This window comes from Pteropus medius, unplaced genomic scaffold, assembly GCF_902729225.1.
Source record: "Pteropus medius unplaced genomic scaffold, Ma_sr-lr_union100, whole genome shotgun sequence".
Taxonomy (NCBI): Eukaryota; Metazoa; Chordata; class Mammalia; order Chiroptera; family Pteropodidae; genus Pteropus; species Pteropus medius.
Window position 1 is genome coordinate 1,937,992 of NW_024349800.1, and position 22,425 is coordinate 1,960,416.

A 22,425-nucleotide genomic window follows, 5' to 3' on the forward strand; every position below is an offset into this window, starting at 1 on the left:
CTTTCAATGATATTTTATAGTTTTCAGGGTATAAGTCTTTTGCTTCTTTTGTTAAATTGATTCCTAGTTTATTCTTTCCAATACTATTATAAGTGAAATTATTTCTTAATTTCATTTTCATATTGTTCATTGCTAGTATAAAAAAAATACAACTGATTTTTGTATCTTGAGCTTTGTACTCTGCATCTTTGCCGAATTCATTTATTTGTTCTAATGGGTTTGTGTGTGCATGTGTACGTATGTGTGAATTCCTTAGAATTTTCTATATACAAAATCATGTCGTCTGCAGAGTTTTACTTCTTTCTTTCCAATCTAGATGTTTTTTTATCTTTTATTTTTCTTTCCTAATAACTTCCTAAATATTAGCTTCTTAAACATTTTTAATCCAGGTTTTAATTGGCTGCCTATACCAAATGGTCTCATAAGGTAATCCCTACTCCTAGGGCCACCCTCTGACAAGCTGGTACAAAGGATTCAGGGATTAGTCCACTCAAAGGCAAACACACTCTGAGGTCAGGAGGATATGAGCACCACCTCCCATCTGTGGTCCCATTACCACACCTTACTCCAAGCTCAGGACACTAGGCTTCCACACTCAAATGGTCACCAATCTTAGACTTGTTACTTTTCATAAGATCCCAGAATAAAGGAGAAATAAAGATACCAGAGTGAAGTTATAGGTCCAGAAAACATAAACAACCCATCCAGCAGCCAGGGGCAGCAGTGGAGTCAGGGAAGCGGAGGTACCTGTGGGGGTCCAGAGGAAATCTAGGGACTGCCTGGTGGCTGAATCACCCCACAGAGACCGCTTCCCCATCCCGTGTCAGAATCCCCCCAATCCCACTCAAGCTGCCCCAAGGTGTGGAGGGCTGCAAACTGAAAGGTACCTTATACACATATTAATATAGCCATCAAGGGGCAAACTGTCCATGTCACATAACCCGAGTGGAGGGAGGCAGTACAGCCCTGGGTCGGTCACACGGAGGATGGCTGTGAGCAGCTCCTCTGGCTGGAGCTGTGCCGGCTCAGGACAAAGGTGGACGAGTTGCTCTTTTTGCTGACACTCGTCTCTCCTGGCCGGGGGCCCTTCAGGTAGCCACAGGAGCAGCAGAGGAAGCGCTGCATGAGCTCGTGGAAGAGGTGGCCTGAGAAGAGCATGTAGATCCAGGGATTGCAGCAGCTGTTGAGGCTGGCCAGGAGCATGGCGATGATGAAAGCTGAGGCTGCAGCGGGTGGGAAGAAAGGAGAATAGGGCATCACTACTAGAGCATTAACCATCATTTGCTGAGATCAGCCTTTCCAGGGACCAGGTGCTGGGCCACAAATGGAGTACTAAAGAGGCAAAGTCTGTCTTCCTCACACATCCTTGCTTTGGTTGTGCACTCGGCCTGCCCTGGAATGCTCCTTGTCCTTTCTCTCATCAAACACTTCCCCACTGCGTGCTTCCATCGGCAGGAGCTGTCCTCCTCACGGCCACCTGTCCATTCATCACTCACCCAGCAAATGTCAAGTGCCTACTGTTCAGGGTGCAGAGTCCAGAAGCTGCCAGACCTCATTTGTATTCCAGTCCCATTAGGGACAAATGACTTTAACTGCCCCCAAACTACCGTTTCCTAATCTCTAAATGGGGACAGTAAGAGTATTCAAACCTCACGGGAATGCTACAGGGATTAAAGAGTGCCTGGGACACAGTAAGGCAACAGCAAGAAGGCTCAGAAAATCCGTGAGTCTTCGTCTTTTCTGCAGAAAAGTTTTCAAAAGATAACTCCTGAATTCAAAAAGCTAAATCCAAGAAAGGGTTGCTAATGGGGGGGGGGGCGGGGCGGGGCGCCTGGAGCTGCAAGATCTAGATGCCACCATCAGTGCAGAGCACAATCGCACCAAAGAAAGAAGAGTGGTTGTTTGTGAGATAAATTCAGTGCTTCTCAAAGTGGGGTCCCCAGATCACCTGGGAACCTGTTAGAAATGAAGGTTCTCAGGCTCTACCCTAGAACTACTGAATCACAATCCTGGGGGCAAGGTTCAGCGATTTGTTGTAAATAACAGAATCCCTCCAGGGGATTCTGAGGAACAGGCAAGTTTGAAAACCACGGTTCTAATTACTTGGTGCACCAGGAACCAAAGAGAACTACGACAAATCCCAAGAAATCAAAAATTTTGCAAAAGAGAAAGTTTAGAAAGCCAAGGAGGGAAATCTAATCCTTAGACTAATTAATTTAAAAAAAAAAAATAAAGAGGAAGAATGAAGGAGGATTAAAAGGCAATTAAATTTTTCACTTTCTATATAAAAGAATGAAAAAGTTGCTTTGAATTGGATGGGTAAGAAGAAGATGAATTTAAGTTTAGAAATTCTGGTGAAATATCACCAAGAATAGGATGTGTTCAACATCATAATTAAACATATAAAATGAAAGAGACAAAATCAAAACATAAAAATCAGAATTTAAAAAGGCATATAAAAGTAAACTATCGGACACAAAGGGGGAAATGCAGGTATACAAGGCTATGAAAAGGAATAGCAGGAAGTTTCAGGAATGAAGTTCACTCTTGGACAGAAAGTTACCGTCTTTTACCCAGCTGTGTATAATCTTAGCTGTTCATTTAAGCCACACTTTTTACAATTATTTATCTTATTTAAAAAAAAAAAACTACAGTAATATCAACAAAAAAGTAATCACTTAACGAATTCCCTAGTGTCCAGCCAGCCTGGGTGGAAGGAGTAGGGGCCATGGCCAGCACCTCTGCCCCCACCTGGTGGCCACAGACATGAATGACTGGCCTGGCCTGGCTCCTGGGGGATGGATGACCCTCCCTAAGCTGAACCTGCTCAAATCAAGCTGCCAGGGCTAAGGACACATTTGGACTTTTTTTTTTTCTTTTTTTTTTTTGGCGAATATCTTAATCATCCAAGACATGAGTCCCTAGCAGTGGCATTTCAAGCCATCAGCCGGAAGGAGAGCTATTTGAGAATAAAAAACAGGGGCTATGGAGGACTTTTCAAAGGGCAGCAAGAATACAGACACACAAGTGAGACTGACCAAGACCATTCAGGGACTTCCAGGTTTGGGGAAGGGAAGTTTCGCAGGAGAAGAGAGCCAAGGTGAGGAGGATCTTGAATCCAGGCTGAATCTGAACTTTAATCTACAGGCACTGGGGAGCCATTAATTGTTTCTAAGCAGACAAGTGACTGCACCGCACCTGCTCTCTGCACTTACTGTATCTTGTTTAGGCCACGACACCGCCCCTTCTGGTGGCTAAAAAGGCTTCACAGGATTGCAGAGGAGCAGGAACAGAACAAAGTATGGAAAATATTGTCCTTGCATTTCACAATGACGTTTTCAGGGAACATATAAAAATGCCCATTGCAACTACTGCTCAAGCTTGCACAGAACAGGACAGCTTTCAAAGCAGCCATATCCCCATTTTATAGATGAGGAAAGTGAGAAAAGTGAAGCTTCCCCAGTAAGGGTGACACAGTAAGTCACTCTATGTTCCTACCTGAAAGTAATAAAATCTGATTCCTCTTAAAACTAGGGCAGCATTTACATGTGTCAGTCAGGTTGATTCCAACCAGTGAATCCTCTCAGTTCCAATGCAAAGACACAGGCTGGCCTTGCAATTGCCCTCATGGTGTGATTTGAGGGACAGAGTCAGAGAATAACTTCGCTGCTCCTCTCAAAATCTAAGCATTGCCCACTCCCCAGGGATGGTCTTTTAAAATCCAAGTGTACCTGGGAGGAGAAGCATATTGCCTCCTATTAGATCACCATCCCTCTCGGCACAAATGTCTCCTGGTCCAGACCAGGGGCCAGCTAACTACAGCCCAAGGGCCAAATCCCACCTATAGCTCGTTTGTGTAAATAAAGGTTTATTGGAACAGAGTCATGTCCATTCGTTCACAGTTGTCTGTGGCAACTTTTGCACTACAAGGGCAAAGGCTGAATAGTGTTATAGAGAACTTATACTCCGCAAGCCTAAAATATTTACTGTTTGGCCTTTTACAGAAAAAGTTAGCCAACCTTTGATGCTTATAGGAGACACAGATTTTTTAAAGCGTGGGAAAGGGCTCAGAAAGGGGAGGGACAGAACCACAAGGCAAGCTTAGCCTACTTCTCTCCACATTACCAGGAGCAAAACTTTGCTCTCGAGTTACCCAGGCCTGGCACAAATCCTAGCTCTGCCACTTTGCACCTGTGTGTTCTTGGTCAAATCACCTAATCTCTCTTAACCTCGGTTTCTCCATCTGTGAAATGGGAATAATAAAAAGAACATCTGTACAGAATCATTGCCAAATTTAATTAGACCGTATACCAGGTACTCACCATAGTTCTTATCATTCAATCACAGTAAACACTTAAAGCTTAGCTATTGTCATTCTTACTACAGTGATGTGTATGTGCTCAATAAATGTTACTTTTCTTACTAATAACAGAATTAGCACTGACACATGTGAAACAATGGGGAGCGGCTGTTCCCCGGGCTGGGATGCGTCTTGGAATCTGAGGCAGCCTGGGGCAGGGGTGGGGAGACATAGGACACAGGACTCATTGGCTGAGCTTCTGAAAGCTGCACCACCATGTGACAGTGTTTGTCCAGGGTGGCTCCTGGGCTAGATTGCATGGCCAAGAAGGTCAGCTTATACACAGATTTTTGTGCTGCCTCCAAAGACCCCACCATCCATGCAGCCTGCAGAGCTGATCTACCCTTCTTAGCCAGCTTGTAATTTTTTGCTAGGTTTAAACAGACTGAAACAATGGGCCATCTCTGGGGAAGGCAAGGGGAATTCCTGGGCTTCAGGAAGTCAAAGGCGGTGTGAAACAATGTACAAGCATTAGATACGAATGCTTTTGGCTTATTCCACATTACTTGGGGTCCTGTGACTATCTAATGTTGCTCTTCAGATTTCAGTGCCACCAGTTATTTGCGCTCACACACGAGCCTGGACATTCCAGCGGGGAGGAGCTGCTGACTCTCCACACTGTACAACCGTCCTCTCTCCTTTCTGCTCACCTGCATTCCCACTGGAAGTTCCAGGGCCACGCCACCCTCTTGGCTCTTGGACACCAAAATCCTCACCGTGTTGTCTTTTTTTAACACTCACCCACCCACTGGGTAGCTGCTCATCAGGCACTGACTGAAAAGGTGAATTAGAGTGACACTGCCTCAAGTTGAGTCCAGCAGGTCTGCAGCGGATACTGTGGTGGCTGCACCCAAGTCCCCCTTTAGGATGCAGGCGCTCATCCCCCAGCTGCCAGAGAGCCGGCTGTGAGTGCTCACAGCTGAGTTTCTCTCAGGGCACCACCTTTGTCTCAGGGCAGCCACACCCAATGACTATTCCATGCAGAGGGACATAGGCCACCCCTTTGCTTTAATCCAGGGTCATCCTGGACCCTTCTTTGAAGGGTCATCCCCACACCCAAACTCTCCATGAGACTGGCCTCAGGCCACACTTTCCACAAAGCAGAAAGATGATGAAGTCAGTGCAGAGAAAAGGAGGATCTGGAAGTCAAATTCATCTCACTCCTAAGAGAAAGGTATGGTCTGCAGCCAGCACCTTCTCTGGGGGCAGTGGAGCCATTCACAGTGGAGCACGGGCTCAAAGCGGAACCCTGGGTCCAAATCCCCTTCCCACCTAATCATTCTCTGAGCCACATCGTCTGCCTGAGCCTTAATATCTTTATCTATAAAATGAAGGGAACATTCACAAGGACTTTAAGAAAATTAAAAACAAAAATTGTATAAAAGAGCTTTAAGAATGGCAAAGTGTTCATTCAAGTGATTAGCATTATTATTATTGATGAATATGAGACATGATCAACTGCATAATTTTTTAAAGCCCAAAGTCCCAGGTCGATTAAAGAAACTGTCCTTTGCCCTTTTCTCCATGACTTAAAATCAAAGAGAAAATAAATAAAAACTCAGAGCCCTGAGATTGGGTTATGTGACACCAAAGGAACTCTAGACAGTCCATTTTTGGAAAACTTACTCTGCCAGTGACGTACAAAACCCAAAAGGGTAAGGGTGGTGGCAACCCTGGAAAGGGCAGGAGTTCAAAGTCTCCACAGGGAGACTCCATTCTAATCATATCTCCTCCACTCGCTCCCCCGTGAAAAGAACACTTTTCCCCAAGGGCGAGCCCCGAGTGCCTGTGCATTACTCTCTCTGATGCCTGCCCAGAAGGGAGGGTGAGTGGGAGGCTCTGGTCCAGGGATTGGCCCTCATACCTGACAGGCCTGGAGCTCAGGGCATTTCTCAGAGAAGGAGAAAGAGGAAATGAGATGTTTGTGCACCTTTTCATGCTACTGTACGTGGTGCCAGCCACTGAGCTGGCCCTGGGGATTTACAAACACAGCCCTCAAGGGATTTACAAACACAGGTTGGAAAGAGGGAAATACAAGACAGGCACTCTATTAAACAAGGAGTTGCAGCATTTCGGGGAGGGGCTGGTGGGCTGAAGCTAGGGATCGTGGGTGATCTTCAAGGGGGTACTCCTACATGCCAAGCAGCGGACATGAGCAGAAATGGCCACCCGCCAAAAGAAGATGTCTCCTGCTGGGCAGTCTTACCCCCAGAAGACAGAAGCAACTGTTATTCCCTCTCAGCACTGTGATTCATGGAGGGGTGGGTGGCAGAGGGCCACTCCAGGACGGTATGCCCAAGCTGTCCACCCGCCTACAGCCCTGGCTTTACTCAAGCCTCAAGAACCCTGTTCGGATTTCCCAGCACTTCCTCCACTCAAATTTCCCGGCACTCCTCTGTCACCCGAGGCCCAAATTAGCCCAGGACAGCTGACGTGCAGCTGTCCAAGGCCCCTCTGGGCCGTGTTGTTCATGAGGTGTTTCTCATACAATTCAAGGACATAGGGAGCATCTGACATGTCTCATTTGAATTGAATCGAGCTCATCAACTTTTATAAGAGGCCCTCACTCCAGAACCAATCATTGGTCCAAGGCCTCCCCGCCTCCCCCAAATCAGCAACGCGCCATCCCCGCCCCCCGCCCCACCACCAGGGAATCAGGAATTCAGGTCTAAGTTCCTTATTCCCATAGGGGCTTTGTAGAAATTTGGGAGTCGTGGTCTAAGGAAGTCCTTTAGTTTAGTTTAGTTTTGTTTTTTTTAATGTACACATATATAAAGATTAAGTGCTAATACGGATTACAGAGTGCCTTCTTTGGAAATAAACCCATAATTTGACAACATTGGAATTGTTCTAAGAATCACAAGTGTATGATCACCCCACATATCATAAGTCAGGATTAACGGCCAAATCTGTAGGCTACAGAGTGTTAAACGAGCTTCTATTATGTCACTGCTCAAACCTAGGGGACATGTTGGGCTCACTTGGCTGGACCTAAGGATAACCACATTCTGGAAGCAGAAGAGTTGGGATCTTTTTTGCAAATGACCAGCCCTTCTGTACTCTGTGGGGATGACAGGGCCCTGCAGCCAATTTGGGCCATATGTATAAAGGCAAACTGCACATTTTAGAAAAAAAGATAAGGTATTAAAGACTTACTACTCAACGTGTAATTAGTCAGTGGACCAGATGCATGCACACTATATAGGCATCACCTAGGTGCTTGTTAAAAACGCAAACTCTTGGGACCCCACCCAGACCCTCCGAATCAGCATCTGCATTTTAACAAGGCCCCCCACATGATTTGTGCACACACTGAAGTTTGAGAAGTATCCCTCCAATAGGAGAAAAGACAATAAAGTAACTGTCCAATGATCTCAATATGAAATGTACATCTGTTTCTTTGCATAGCCAACTCCTACTCATCCTTCAAAACCCTTTTCAAATGTTACTTCCTCTCTGAAGTCTCCTTGATTTTTTTTTCCCAGACAGACAGAATCAATGAATCCCTCCTGCTGCATTCACAGTACTTGATAAATACCTCTCTAACAGCACCTTCCCTTCATACTGTCATTATTTATGTTTACAGCCTATAGCTGGGGACTGAGTCTCATTTGTGGCTCTGTCCCTAGCTAGCAGAGACTGGAAAGTAGGCAGAGGTACTGAATTGAACTGAAGCATGAAATTAGCAGACAGAAGTCCTGATAAATCAGCCACCTCTTACTGGCACATTGGAAAAGCAAAAAGATAATTTCCTTGCTTGATGACAAGAAATGGCCTTTTAATAAGACAACTGGACTCAAATACAATTCACTCCAGGAAAATTAAGTTCACACTCAGATATCAAGGTCAGGCAGAGAGAAAGAGAAATAAACAGAATAAGCAAGAGTGGTCACTAAAGTGTGAGGCATGGGCTTGAAGGGCAGAGGGCCGTGGTACTTGAGCATCTGGTAAATGGGTAGGAAGTGCCAGCTTCCGGTGGAGCACAAAGGGAGGCTCTGGCAGAGGCCAGGAATCAGGATCATAGGAATCCCAGGCTGGGACACTGAAGACCACCTGGTTATACTCTACTCCCGCCCACCCCTCATGCAAGGGTTCCCTTGGGTTTCCAAGACCCAGACTTAGAACCTCCCCACCTCGTCTCCTGCTGTCTCCTCCAGGTGAGGCCTTAGTTTCTCTTTACCTCTTGACACTCTGGTTCCCAGCATCATTGGGCTTGCCACCACTCCTCAAATGAAACCGCAGGGCCTCTGCTAAAATGCTGTTCCTGAGCTCAAAACAATTCTCTCCCCCTCAACTGCACTGACTTACCCCAGGACCCTGACCCATCTTGAAATTTCTCTTTTTAAAGCAAACATTTATTGAACATTTACTATATGCCAGGCACTGTGCCACTGGCACAGTCCACCCCCTCCCCACACTTTAAACTCTATTCTTAACCCCAGAAAACTGAGCTCCAGGCAGTTTTAGTCAACAGTCTAGGATCACTGCTGCCACTCCATCTGGCTACACCTTGGGACATAAGACCTCAACACCAGCCTGGCAGAAAATGGGGGTGTCCTTCCCAGAGGTATGTGGATGTACCCAGAATTTGGTGACCAACCTTGGCCTGACTTTCCCACATTTATGAATAAGCCAGCCATAGGCCACAGGGAGGGTGAAAGCCTGGGGAGGGCTCCTTGCAAACTTCCCTCACCAGAAGATTGACAGATCAAAGCAGAGGCCGTGTGACAAAACCCTCCAGAGGCACTGAATAGCTGTTTATAGCATGAATGCGTTGGCATTCAAAGGAGGAAGGTGACCCCAGCTGGGGGAAACAGAGAGGGTTTCATGAAAGGGGCACATGGATGAGGTTCTAGGTCTCGCTGTTCAGGTTGTTCCTGCACAGCTCCTGGAAGCATCTTCTTCACTATCCATGAGGTAAATGGCAGCCCCTGGAGTTGTGTACAAAGAAGCCCACACATTAGACTTGGGCTCTGAAGGATGGGTCTCCACAGGAGAGACTGGGGTGGGCACTTCCATGGTGAGAACAGTGTCGGCATGGGCACAAAGCAAAAGGACCTTGTGGGAAGTGGCAAGTCAGCAGGCTGGGCAGGGGACACAAGGCAGACTGGCCCAAACCCAGGGCAGAGGTGACAAGGGGGCACTCATCTGTTGGACATTAGTTCAGGCCAGGCCCATACATGGGTCTAGACCAGTGCTTCTTAACCAGGGGCGACTTTGCCCCTTAGGGGGCAATGTCTGGAGATGTTTTGGTGGTCACAACTGATGGGGAGGTACTCATGGCATCTAGTAGGTAGGGCCAGGGATGCTGCTAAATATCCTACAATGAACAAGACAGCTGACCCTTCCCATGCCACACTCAAAACAAAGATTATCTGGCCCAAAATGTCAACATCAAAAAAACTGCTCTAAACCAAGGAGTTAATGGAAGGGAAGGACCAACATGAGAGGTGGTGCAGTTAAGACTATAGGGTCAGTGGACAACAGGGGAAGTCAAGGGACACAGGCTCTGAGCCCAGAGTGCTGAGAGGGCAGTGTCATTAGCAACCGTGTTGCTTGGGTGTTGTGGGAAAGAGCCCAGGAGTCAGGATGTTTGAGCTACAGAGAGGGTGCAGGGCTCTGGGACAGTGAGTCTAGGGCAGGGCCAGGAATCAGCTTTTTAACAAATGCTCAGGAGATATGGATGCCAAGAGAGGTGGACCACCTTGAAAATGCTGGCCTGGGGACAGTCTAGCAGTCTCGACATGAGATGACTGGGTCCACATCCCAGCTCCACCACTTCCTCAGCGTGCTCTTGAGCAGGTCATGCTTCCCTGAGCTTCAGTTTCCTGTAAAATGAGGATAATGCTCCCTTCCCTTGCTATGTTTGAGTGAGGATGAGATGGGGCCGGGCAGAGGGTCTAGCACTCAACCAAGGGTGGTACTGATATCAGCTAATCCAACTCCTCACTTCATTGAAGCTGATGCCCAGAGAGGGTGTTGTGTTTCATCACAAGGCATTATCCCCATTGCTCAAATGGGAATGGCAGAGGCCCAGAGACCTCCCAGAAATGTGCCCCAAAGGGATTCTCACCACTTTCCAGTGCTGTCTCTGGGGGCTCAGGGGCTCTGGCTGGTGGGGCCTGATGTATGGGGTCTGGCAGAGCACGGTTCAGTCACCACCCAGCCCCAGCCCCTGGGAGTGAAGCCTTTGGGGCTTCTTTTTGCTTCCAACAGTAGCCGGCGCAAAGTGGTCAGGAGGTGGGCCAGCCACCTAGGGCAGCTGACAGGCCATGCCCTGGCCCCATGCCCAGCCCAGTCTCTCCAGAGAGCTAATCTCCTGCTGACCTAAGGCCCTCCTACAGCCCTTGCACCCCCTCCCCACCCTCTTCCTAACCCACTCAGACACCCATCAAATGGGAAAAAAATATATGGCAAAGCCTCACCCAACAAAATTTTTTTTGTTGTTATTAATCAAACCTTTTAGGACAAAAAAAGTGAAGTCACCTTGGGGCAGAAACCCAAAGGGAAAACATTAGCATTAGCCAAGAATATATAAGAACGCACAATTGCTTAATCAGACAAGAATGTGGTCATTAACTGTCCCTCTAATTGCAATTTATACCCAGAAGGGCCAAGCTTCACGGCACTTCTTGGCCAAAACTGATCTGTCCAATCTCCTCCTGCCCACCCTCCCCCACTGCTCTCCATATCAATGGGTCACCTGAAGAGCAGCCCCTCTCCAAGGTGCCTGGCCCGCCCACACCTTGGGCACAGTGTCCTTGCAAGATGGGCAGGCCGCATTGGAGGGGCTGTAGCTCCACAGAAACAGGGAGGGGCTGGGAAACCCATTTTCAAGTGAGGAAACACTTAAAACCAGGCCTCCTGTGCCTTTCAACCTTCCTCCTGGTACAACATCCCTGACAGATGTTTGGTTGCCCCCAGTGATAGGGCACTCACTTCTTTACCAGGTAGCCAGTTCTACTGTTGGAGGGCTGCTTAGAAAGTCCTGATTTCTCCTGAGTCCAATTCTACACACCAATCCCTGCCCTGTCTCGTGCACATTCCTCTTCCCATATCCCATGTATTTGTTCAACAAGCATTGGTTGACTTCCTAGTGAGTGCTGGCACTGGGCACACACCAGTGAACAGGACTGCTGGTGTCCTGTTATGACAAGACTCACAGTCCACCTCTCCAGCCTAACAAGTTCCTCTACCACACGACTTATTGTTCAGCAGGCTCTGTTTCCACCCCCACCCACCACCTCCCTGTATCCAGGATCTCAAGAGAAAAATGTCCATCTCCTCCCTTGGGAATAACTGCCAAAATCTCGAAGACAATTTCAAAAATGCAAACAAGACTTTTAACCTTTAGAATGGGGGGAGGGGAGAAGAGTGACACTGATCATGTGGCCCCCACTGCCATGTCATCCTCGTAACAACTCCATGAGTAGGCTTTGCTATTTTCCTTATACACAGGAGGAAGCTGAGGGTCAGAGAGGTGAAACAACCTGCACAAGGACACACAGGAGAAAATGGTGGGGCAGGCTCCAAACACCGGCCAGCCTTGTGGCTCTTTCCCTGCATATGTGGTCTAGAATTCTGCAGCTCCCTCCTGCTGCCTTGGCCTATGCAGTGGAGGTCCCCGCCCTATGCTCTCCAGGCATTTGCTTGCTCCTGTGGAAATCGGCAAGTTTGAGAGAAAAGGGGACTACTCTGAAAGATAAATATGACTCATCTATGAAGTGTGTTTGTTTGATTTGTTTGTTTGTTTTTTTAATTCGAAAGCTCCTCCTCTAGCTCTGAGCACCTGATAATGGAGATTAGACAGGAGCCACACTTACTGCTTGGTGCGCACAGGCAGCACCCGCACGCACCCCATCTGCCAACTTGCCCACCTTTTCTCTCATCTCTGCTCACTGGACTAAGCATTTCACAAGGCACACACAGGAAATGGAAAACTACAGACAGAGACTCAAAATCAACTTCACCAAACCCAACCAGCATCCACCAACCCCTGGAAATACAAACCCGCCCCTCTCTACCTTCTCCCTTAGAACTAGCCCAGGGCTAGAGTTCTTGGAACTAGCATCAAAGCCCATTTCACTGAGTTCAAGGGGAAAGGTTGGTGCCAAGCCTTTGACTGTGGAATTTGACTCTGAAGGATACATGTGGGACTTGTCAAAACCTGCATGGGTGTCTGGTCTCAGCCTTTCTACAGTCTCACCAAATCAAGGCTCCAACAGCACATGACTGAAAGGAGATCTCATTAAATTACCACGATACTCCGCTTCCTTTTTTTTTCTCTCATTGTTTTTTTCTTCTGAACAATGGAAATACTAAAGTTGAGAGTTTTCCTCTTTGCTTTGGATCTTATGAAAAGGAAGTCCCATGTGTATCTCACCTCCACACACAGAGCCGTTGTTGTTGTTTTGTTGTCGTTGTCGTCGTCATCATCATCATCTTTTTTCCCTTTCATTTACATTTCCTTATATCTACTTTATCTCGATGCAGCACCTGAATCTTAGTGCCCCACCTAATTATTTTTGAAATAAGGTGAGCTCTAAACCCATAAAGGCAGTGCGTGGTGTGAATGAAGGGGTAGGGGGTTGAGGGAGAGAAGTTGGACAAGGGAGAGCTACAGATCAGGGGCTAACAGAGTGGACGGAGAAATTATGCTAGCCAGTGGTTAAGGAACTCCTTGTTCTGTTCTTCCAGAGGTTTTCATGATGAAGCTACTGGGAGGAAGATATCCCGCCTCTGCCCCACTCCTGCCTCAGCCTGAGCCTGTCTGCCCCCAGCTTCCCTGGAGAATATCACACTGTTTATAACACTCCCTGACCTTCCAGGATCTACGTTCCAGGAGATGAGCAGAGCAAGGGGCCCTGATCTAGATATTTCACATCTCCTGTTAATTCTCTTCCTCTTGGAAAGTGGGGGCTGTGCATTAATTCCACTTTGTTGATCAACAACTCCTGAGTAGCTCAAGTGTGTCTCCCTTTTATTCTTTCCTTAACGCTTGCTAATAGCCTCCTCTAGACTGAGTCATAACTCCAAGGTGATTGTAAACACCATCATTTCTGATGGCCCGGCCTGCTACTTGCAAGTATCCAGATTAATGTCAAGTGGGCACAGGACGTGCCTTCTAGCTGAGCGCACGTCGACTCAGAACCCTGCACACCTTGGCCAGGCTGGTGGCCAGAGCCCAAGTCCTTTGTGCTTGATGGGCCTCTCACATGGACTGGGCACCTGCTCCTGGCAACACGCTGTGGGGGGGAAGTGGGGGTGCCAGCAGCAGCGTAGTCAGAATGCCCTGTGGTCTGCATTTGTACTCTTCTGAGAGCTCCCAGGACAGAATGGGAGGAGGACCTGGTTTCTCACATGATATCCACCCTTTCCTCTGAACTAGAAAAAAGAAAAAGAGCTAAAGGAAATAAGGCCTGAGGTTCCAGGAGTCCGTTTTTTATCCCGTTCCTGGAGCCCTCTCTTCTAGGGGCCGCACGCCAAGAAATGCACAGGGGACCATATGTCCGCCCAAAAGCCTCTGGCCCCTACTTTTTCTGGTGGCGCTCTCTCCATTTCCCTTTGTCTTATTTTTAAGACAGAAAAATGAATTGCTTGATGTTCTTTTGAAGTGTAGAAAAGATCTCCACTTCATTGAGTGATTATGACATGTGTGTTGACCGTATACTCTCGATCTTTAGGGAGGAAAGTGAGAAAGGAGAGCAGATGAGGAGATGGACAAAAAGTCATATGAAGAGGGGGGTGGGGCAAGAAGAAGGGAGAAAAGTCACCAGGGAGAAAAATGAATGAGAGAGGTCAGGGGGCTGCGAAGAGAGAAGAGTCAGAATACCTGCTGAATGAGTGAACAGAATGCTGAAATGTCCTCACTCTAAAAGTGAGATACTAAGGGTCAAGGGGAAGAGGAGACCCCTCGCCCAAAGTCCCACAGCTGGTAAGGGCTGAAGGGAGGACTAGATCCCAGGTCTCCCCAGTATCTGCTCTAAGGGAGTAACAGTCTCACTGAAGGCTTGGTGTTTGAGCTCTTCAAGACCTGGGTCTGGTCTCTTTGGAGCCTGTCAAGGAAACAAGGGTGGCCTGATGCCTTACTTATAACCCATTACTTCTGTCTTTTGTCTAACCCAACTCCCTACTTGTGGCCCTCAGATGAAATCTGGTGCAGGGAAAAAATAGAGGTGGGGGGGACAGAAAACCCCAGATGTAGCTGATGCTCTACCTCTGATTTGCTGTGCCGTCCCCTCTCTCTCTGGATCCTTGAATCTCCTATGTAAGGTGTGACCAGAGGCTGCATGATGAAGCCAGGCTGGCTTTGCTGAGTCCTCACAGCAATCCTCGCCCCACATAGTATACCACAGGTGCTTAATGAATATTGAATGACAATTTCCCTAGCCACTAACACAAACTCTAGGCTAACTGGGAGGGCTGCAAGAGCCAGGAGTCTGTGGTTTGGGGAATAGAGCAACACAAAGTCATCCAGCTGAATGGCGATTTCAGCTTCTTTAGGATGGTTATATTTGAGACTGTTGGGAGAGTCATGATTATATCTGGAAACACGAAAATGTGTACTGTCTCAAAAAGGTAGATGGGGTGAAAGTGAACCCCTTGGTCTCTCCTTACAAGCATTTGAGTCCCTGGCATCCCAGTGTAGTGTTATGTGCTTACCCTCAAACGAAAAGGTTTAAGTCATTCACCACCACTGATTACTCCCTCTTGCTATTTGTAAATTGTAGACAATGAGGCCACAACTGCCTGGAGCTCCCAGCCACCCAGTACCAGCTACAAGCCCCAAGTCTCCAGGTCCATCCTACTCTGTTCTCCCAAGCTCCCTCCACACAAATCACTCCATTCTGTCTTTTCTTCCTCTCCTACTAGTGTTCCAGACACCAGGCAAGCTTGGACAATGGACCCTGGCACCCTCAACCCTGACTTTCCCCTCACCCCCAAGTCCTCCAACCGGAAGCCTGAGTTCCCCGCCTATAGAAATCACTCAAACCTGGACAAATCGGAAAATTTGCATCCCAGCTCCCTTCCCTTCCCCCACTACCCTCACCAGAAGCAAACCCCCAACCCCCCTACCCTTGTACCCAAGCCCGCCTGGCACTCCGCTGTGGTACTTGCCTCTCTACAGCCCCACCAAGCCAGAGTTCACCTCTCCACGGTGCCCTGCCCAGTACTTTCTCTACCTTTTGTTGGAGGAATCGAATCGCCCATCTCCTGCTGCTCTTATCCAAACCAGACCCCGTGGTTTCAGGCTGACTTGAACTCAAAGTGAAAGTTTAACATAAAGTGAATTTATAGTGGAAGGACCTTGAGCTGGGGCCCGGGTTCTGAAGTTACCTCCAACACTCGCCGACCAAGTGGAAAAGCGAGTCGTCACTTGAACCTCGGTTTCCTCGTCTGTAATAAGGAATCGTACACCCCATGCGCAGCCCAAAGCACTGTGCTCTGCAGGATTCCAAAACCCGCTTCTTCCCGCAAGAGGCCCCCAGACCCCTGGACAATAGGAAGCTGCAGGGCCAGGGCGCCGCCCCGCCGCGCTCTTCCCTATCTCCCGCCGGTGCTACCTTCCTTGGGTGCATTGGCGTCCCAGACGCTCCACATCTGCACGAAGAAGAATGGCGTCCAGCACACAATGAAGGCCAGCACGATGATGAACGTCATCTTGACTGTGCGGATCTTGGCCTTGGAGATGAGCTTGACGTTGCTGACGCGTGCTAGGGCAGCGCGTTCCCCGCTGCTCGCCGCTGCGCCCTCGGGCCCCTCGACCGCGGCCGCTGCGGTCTTGAGCCGAAAGTTTTGCCAGATCTTGAAGCAGATGAGGCCGTAGCAGGCGGCAAGCACGATGACCGGTACAATGTAGACGACGAGCGTGATCCACGTAACATAAGCCTTGGGGCCCCACGGCTGAATAAACACCGCCCAGCAGTCGAAGACGCCCTCGGCCACCTCGCGCAGTGAGAAGATGTGCACCTGCGGCACGCTAGCCACTAGGCAGCCCAGCCACGTAGCAAGTACAGCCAGGCGGTCAGCGCGGCGGTTTAGGGCGCGCAGCGGCTGGCAGATGGCCAGGCAGCGGTCGAGCGACATGAGCAGCAGCAGATAGGTGGAAGCGAACATGCCCACCACCTGCAGATACTTGACCAGGCGGCACAGCAGGTCGGGACCATAGAAGCGGAAGGTGATGTCCCAGAGCAGTTGTGGCAACACCTGGAACACGGCCACCACCAGGTCCGCGATGCTTAGGTGCTTCATGAAGAAGAAGAGGCGCGAGTGCTTGTGGCGCGTGATGCGCAGTGCCAACAGCACGCACGCGTTGCCGCTCAGTGCCAGGAAGAGAATGAGGGACAGCACCGCCACCTCCACGCGCGCCAGGGCCTCGTTGCGCTGCGGAGGCCCGGCGGTGAGGTTGCCCTCGACCACCGGCGGTGGCGCGCTCCCATTGACCGCCTCCACGCTCCAGTTGGCCAAAAGCGCGCCCTCCATGACGGTGGCCACTACCGCGCACCCCTGGCCTTGGTGCTCTTTAAGGCTTGGCGCGACGGGGCGGGGCCCGACGCACCGTCGTGGCGTGCCTGGGGGGAGGGGGCGGCTGGAGTTCCACTCCCCAAGACTCCGCAGACTGATCTGCTGGGTCCAACCCTGGAACGAAACCCGAAGGACTTGAAAAGATCTCCGCGTTTCCCTCTCAACACACAGGCGGTGCAGGTGTCCCCTTCCTAGGAACCCCAAGCCATCTGGGACTCGGGGCACAAATGCCAGCCCCCGGGGTTGCTCAGCCGCCACCCGAAAACCCTCGTTTTAGGTAGCTCCTCTGAGCCACTGGAAATGAGAGCAAATCTACCGGGCAGTCAGTTCCTTCAGATACCCAGTCGCTTCCACTGAAGGAGAGAGGAGAGTCATAATCAGCCACTTTCTTCCAGGACTGGGAGTCCTAAACCAGCAATCTCCCCTAGATCTCCAAACTAGCTACCCCGCTTCCCCAGGACCCTCAGCACAGCCACCTTCCGCGAGACTCCCAAACCAGTCATCTTTCCTAATAAACCTTACTGCAGTTACTTCCTCCAGAGATCCCCAACAGCCCTTGACTGGGGAACCCCAGCTCAGGACCATCCTCCAATCTCCTGTTTCTAAGACACTCAGCCATCCCCAAACCCCGAAGTTCCACAGCAGCTGCTTGGAACCCAAGTCCAGTTTCCCCTCCTGGAGGAACTCTTGCCTCAATATCTATCCCCCAGGACGCCCAACAGCTGTTCCCAATACCCCTCCCGTGGGGATCCTCCCAGGCCTAGATACCTCCCGCAGGAAGCCTCCCCAGCCCAGCAGCCTCTAAGGTTCAGGAACCTGACGCGCGTCTCAGCCCCCTACAGTCAAGGGCTCTGCATCTCGATCCCAAGCACTTTACAACCTCTCGGGGCACCCTGCGCGCCTTCAGGAAAAAGAAGCGCGAGGCACCCTACCACTTTCACTTGTGTTTCGATGGTCCCATCAGTCCCAGGCGTTCCCATCCACCTGCGAGCAGGACCCAGCTACCCACACCGAGTCCACAGACCGGCCTAAAGTTGGCTCCGGGGGAAGTTGCACCGCTGCGGACAGCTCCAAAGATACGTGCGCTTACCGCCCAGTTTGGAGTAGCTGCTATTGGAACCCAGTCTGATAGTATGCTGAGGTCTCGAACTCCGGAGCCTCGGCAGAAGGCGAGCGAGGAGCACCACCTAGTTTGTGCGCGCGGACCGCGGCAGCATGCGGCGCTGTCTGCTGGTGGTCCGCTTTTCTGCAGGGGGTGGCCGGGGTTGCAGCACCACAGGAATCCGCTGGGGGGCGCGAGAGGAAGGCAGCGCCGACTCCCACAGAGCCGGGTTAACTGGCCCAGCGTTGGCCTCTTGGCGGTAACAAACAGGCTTATTTCACAGCGGCTTAAAACTGCAGGAGGGAAGGAGCTCATAAATAACCCGCTTGGTTTCTTCCTTTCTTGGTTTAGAAGCGCCAGACTCTCAGGCAATAGGAGGTTGAATAGCAGTATTTTCCCCTGAGTAGATGGTGATGAAGTTACAAAAGCATTTAACTGATATCTCCCAAACATCAGGTTAATTTCGGCACTTTTTTTTTTCTCCCAGGAGCTTATGTGGTGGATTTAGCGGTGAATTCAAGTAAATCCTTGCTTTGGAATACTTTTTTTCTTGTTCCCATTCATGAGGAATTAGAAATGCCTTCTGTTCTAATCAGCACGGGAAGGTCTGATTCTTTAGGTAGTTTTAGGGGAAGAGCTCAAGGAAAAAAAAAATCTATCTTCATTTTAAAGTGATTCTGCTCATCTGAGGCCCAAAGCCATTTCTGCCTCCTTGCCATGCTTCAAAATTAAAATCCTGAATGGTGCCAAAGGAAGATTAGATGTTAAAGACTGTTTCTCTGACTTCCAGCTCCTTTTCTACTCTAAAATCGTTTTTGGAGTAATTTACAATGACCAAGAAATAAGGCAGAAAAAAAAGTGAGGATTCAAAAAATGATCAGAGCTCTTTAAAATTTATTAAATACATGTTTCCTCCGGACATTTCCCTTCTCCATCTTTTAATTGTGTGGAGAGAGTTGAGTTAGCCAAGGACCGGTTTCCTGAATCCACAATTACAGTCCAGAGCCCAGAAACCCAGGGGACAGACCCTTTCAGTCCTGGTCCTAGGGTTCTAGTTGAATGAGCATTCCAGGACAGGCCTGGGAATTCCCACAGCATTATGAAAAAGGGGTGAGAGGCATGAGTTGTCTTTTTTCTTGCCCTTGGGATTTGTGTCATAATATTGCTTTAAAAAAAAAATCAAGTACATTTTAAATATCTTATTGGCTTTATTCAATGATTCATCAATCAGGGAGCACCCAATCTAGCCTATAGAAAGCAGCTCAGAGGAGCTGTACAAATAGATTCTCCAGGAAGCTATACAGGCAGAAGTGAGCAGGAACAAGCAAGTTAAACTACATGAAAAAGTAGATTGGTTGTTGCAAGGTTACTTTCCCTCTAGGAGATGATGGGTTTATCAGGCAGATAACCTAACTAGTGCTGATCAGGTGATTTCTGACTGGTTTAAGATACCCTTTCTGGGAGAGCTGAAACTATAATTAAGTTAAATCTCATTTTGATGACATGAGACTTAGCATAAGTGATTCCATTTGGGACCTGTTGTCTTGTTTTTAACAATATTAATTGTATCTGTCACACAAATTACAGATTAAAGTTACAGACCACTCAGATGAGGATTACATGACCTTGACCTTCTCCTTGGGTCTCCATTTCGCTATATGTAAACTGAGAGGGCTTGGTCAGAATAGCTAATCTCTGAGATATCATCCCTCTGGTTTTCTGGAATTTTATCATCTATACCACCTGAGAGCTTAATTCTAAGGGGTAAAACCCATTATGGCTGGATGAAAAGGGTTTTTCCCTAAGCACCCTGATTGGTAAATTTGGGAAGGAAAACACTGGGTCTGCAGAACCAAGCCTGCCCCTCTCTCCCCTGGAAGAGAGCTGCCTGCAGCGAACATGTTTCCTGGGGCCACTACTCCAGGCTGGGCTCTTCCAGCCTGCATGGGGAGGCCTGTCCAGTTCTTGGCTGAATTCTGGATTCACTTAGCTGGATCATTTGGTCTCATGCAAAAGCTAAGTTCTCATTTAGCCTTCATCTGGAAAAAAAAAAAAAGTGAATAATTTGATCCCCGTTTCTTGTTTTATTTCTCAATGTGCGCAGAAGCTGGGCAGGGGAGAGAGGTGATATTTACTGTGAGGTCCCCTTTAAGACTTCTCACAATGAATAAGACATGATCCCTTACCCTGGACCTCTAGCTGGGAAGACAAACCACTATCTTCAGTGTGGTGATGGTAAATACTAATAAGTATTGTAGTGCCAGGGAGCACTCAAAGGACAGTGTCACAAAAAAGGACAGCTAGATTTTAAGGTCCAAGAATAGGTTCTCCAGGAAGCAAAGAGAAAAAGGCATTCCAGGGTACGCGTGGTGTTTTGGGGGACTGACTATTCCATGTAGCTGGGATAAGTGTTGGATGACTGGCACATTGCTGCTACTTAGTAAATACTTATTAGTGCTGAAGGATCTTACAGGCCATGCCAAGAATGGATTTTATTTTGTAAACCAGTGTTCCCCCTAAATGTTGGATGGAATACTTTCTCTTATGGTACTCAAGGTGTGGATTTCGTATTGACAGATACTTAATAATATGGTGAGGATATTAGTTCTTTTTCAGTTCTATGTCATTCCTTTTGATTTCAGCGAGGGAAAGTCTGATAGAACAAATATCACAAAGGTGGTGCTAGAATGCCTGAAGTTTGGGAGACAGTGGTAAGGAAGGCAAGGCATTAGAAAGGACTGTAAACATAACATGCTTTAGGGTGAGACCCCTGGTGGCATCAGAGAAGATGGAAACGGAGATATTGACATTAGGAAAGCCATGGGGGTCCAGGCAAGAGATGCTATAGTCATGGATCAAGAGGGTGACACTGGATAGTGTATTAGTTAAGTTTCTCCAGAGAAACGGAACCAATAAAATACATGTATGTTTGTCTGTTTATGTATCTATCTATCTAAAGAGATTTATATTAAGGAATTGGCTCACTTGATTATGGAGGCTGGCAAGTCCGAAATTTGCAAGGTGGGCTGATAGGCTGGAGGCCAAGAGAAGAGCCAGTGCTACTCTAATTCTGAAGGCTGACTACTGCAGTTACTTCTTCCTCAGAGGAGGTCAATCTTTGCTTCTACTCAGGCCTTCGACTGATTGGATGAAGTCTAGCCACACTGAAGAGGGCGACCAGCTTTACTCAGAGTCCACTCATTTAAATGGTACTCTCATCCAGAAACACCTTCACAGAAACACCCAGAATAATGTTTGGCCACGTATCTGGGCACTATGGCCCAGCCAAGTTGACACACAAAATTACCCATCACAGAGGAAATCTCAGCAATCACTGTTTGTTTTATAAATTTCCCAGTTCCTAAGCAACCAAGCATCTTAAAGGTAGGGTCAGTATTGTACATACATGTACTTCAAAAGCCCCAGGGTACTTCAGAGAAGGCACTTTACAGACATTTATTAAATATAGAAGGAAGGAAGGTGGGGAGTAGAGTGAGAGAAGAAATGAATGTCGCCATGGGCAGCTTCATTCTCTTGAGAGGAGGACCGGGCCACCTGGGGAAGGTTTCCTGCCTAGGGAATGACCTGTCCATGGCCAACTCTCACCTCTCACAACTGGGCCTCAAGTTTTAACATCTTGGGAATTTTCCAGTTCTGGTACCTTTATTTAGATATAGACCCAAACCCAGATGGCCTCACTTTTTAGTCAGGGGAGAAATGAGCCATAAACACATCTAGTCCACTCTCTCCCTAAGCCATCCCTCAACCCTTCCCCACTCCCACCGCCACCCTCATCGGTACCATCTCTTAGTCTCTGCTGGGGTCTCTAGCTCAGGGACGCATAAGAACGCTCTCAGGTGTGAAGGCCGAGAACATGTTTTAGTAATAATCTCCCTGCCAGCAAATTTGCCCCTGGCCTTGTTACATTTAGCGATGTTATCCAGACATTGGAACATCAGGGCACATGGGGGCCTGAGAAGTTGTGTCAGGGTGCCAGCTTATAATTCCCACATTCTTCTAGCTACTACCATTTTGGGCCACTTCTCAATCTATGTTTTATTCCTGTGTTCCATGGAGCGGTGGAGAGAGAGAAAAAACATGCCTTCATATTGGAAAGTGCCTGAACTTTACAGCAATGAGTTCTAGCATGTGGGTCTTCCCACACACTAGCTGTGTAGCATGTGAGTCTCTCTGAGACTCAGTTTCCCCAGATGATGACCTCACGGGGCTTTGTGAGTAAGACTTAATTCAGAAGAGGATTGCTTTGCAAATAGTTAAATATTATACAACTGAATCTGTTTTCTCATGCTTACAATCCTCTCCCCAGGACCATCCTATGAAAATATTTTCTCATCCAATCAATCTCGATCTTCCTAATCTTTTTGGACGGAGTTTACATGTCTTTTCAATTCAATTAGACAAACGCTGTGTGTGTGTG

General features: G+C 48.3%; 1 protein-coding gene across 1 annotated transcript; it reads right to left on the reverse strand.

Annotated features, from left to right (window-relative positions):
- Positions 1-600: 600 nt before the first annotated feature.
- OXTR (oxytocin receptor) lies at positions 601-18,095 on the reverse strand. Its single transcript, XM_039886607.1, has 3 exons — positions 17,976-18,095; positions 15,925-16,999; positions 601-1,223 (listed from the first exon to the last, which is right to left on the reverse strand). The coding sequence occupies exons 2-3, from the start codon at positions 16,841-16,843 to the stop codon at positions 976-978; spliced, it is 1,167 nt and encodes a 388-aa protein (XP_039742541.1). The 5' UTR covers positions 16,844-16,999; positions 17,976-18,095; the 3' UTR covers positions 601-975.
- Positions 18,096-22,425: the final 4,330 nt, after the last annotated feature.

Excerpts from the sequence above, each read along its gene's own strand:
- OXTR (XM_039886607.1), bottom strand. The coding sequence starts at position 16,843 with ATGGAGGGCGCGCTTTTGGCCAACTGGAGCGTGGAGGCGGTCAATGGG. Across the intron at positions 1,224-15,924 it reads CGCCAATGCACCCAAGGAAG|CCTCAGCTTTCATCATCGCC; the intron begins GTAGCACCGGCG and ends CACCCGCTGCAG.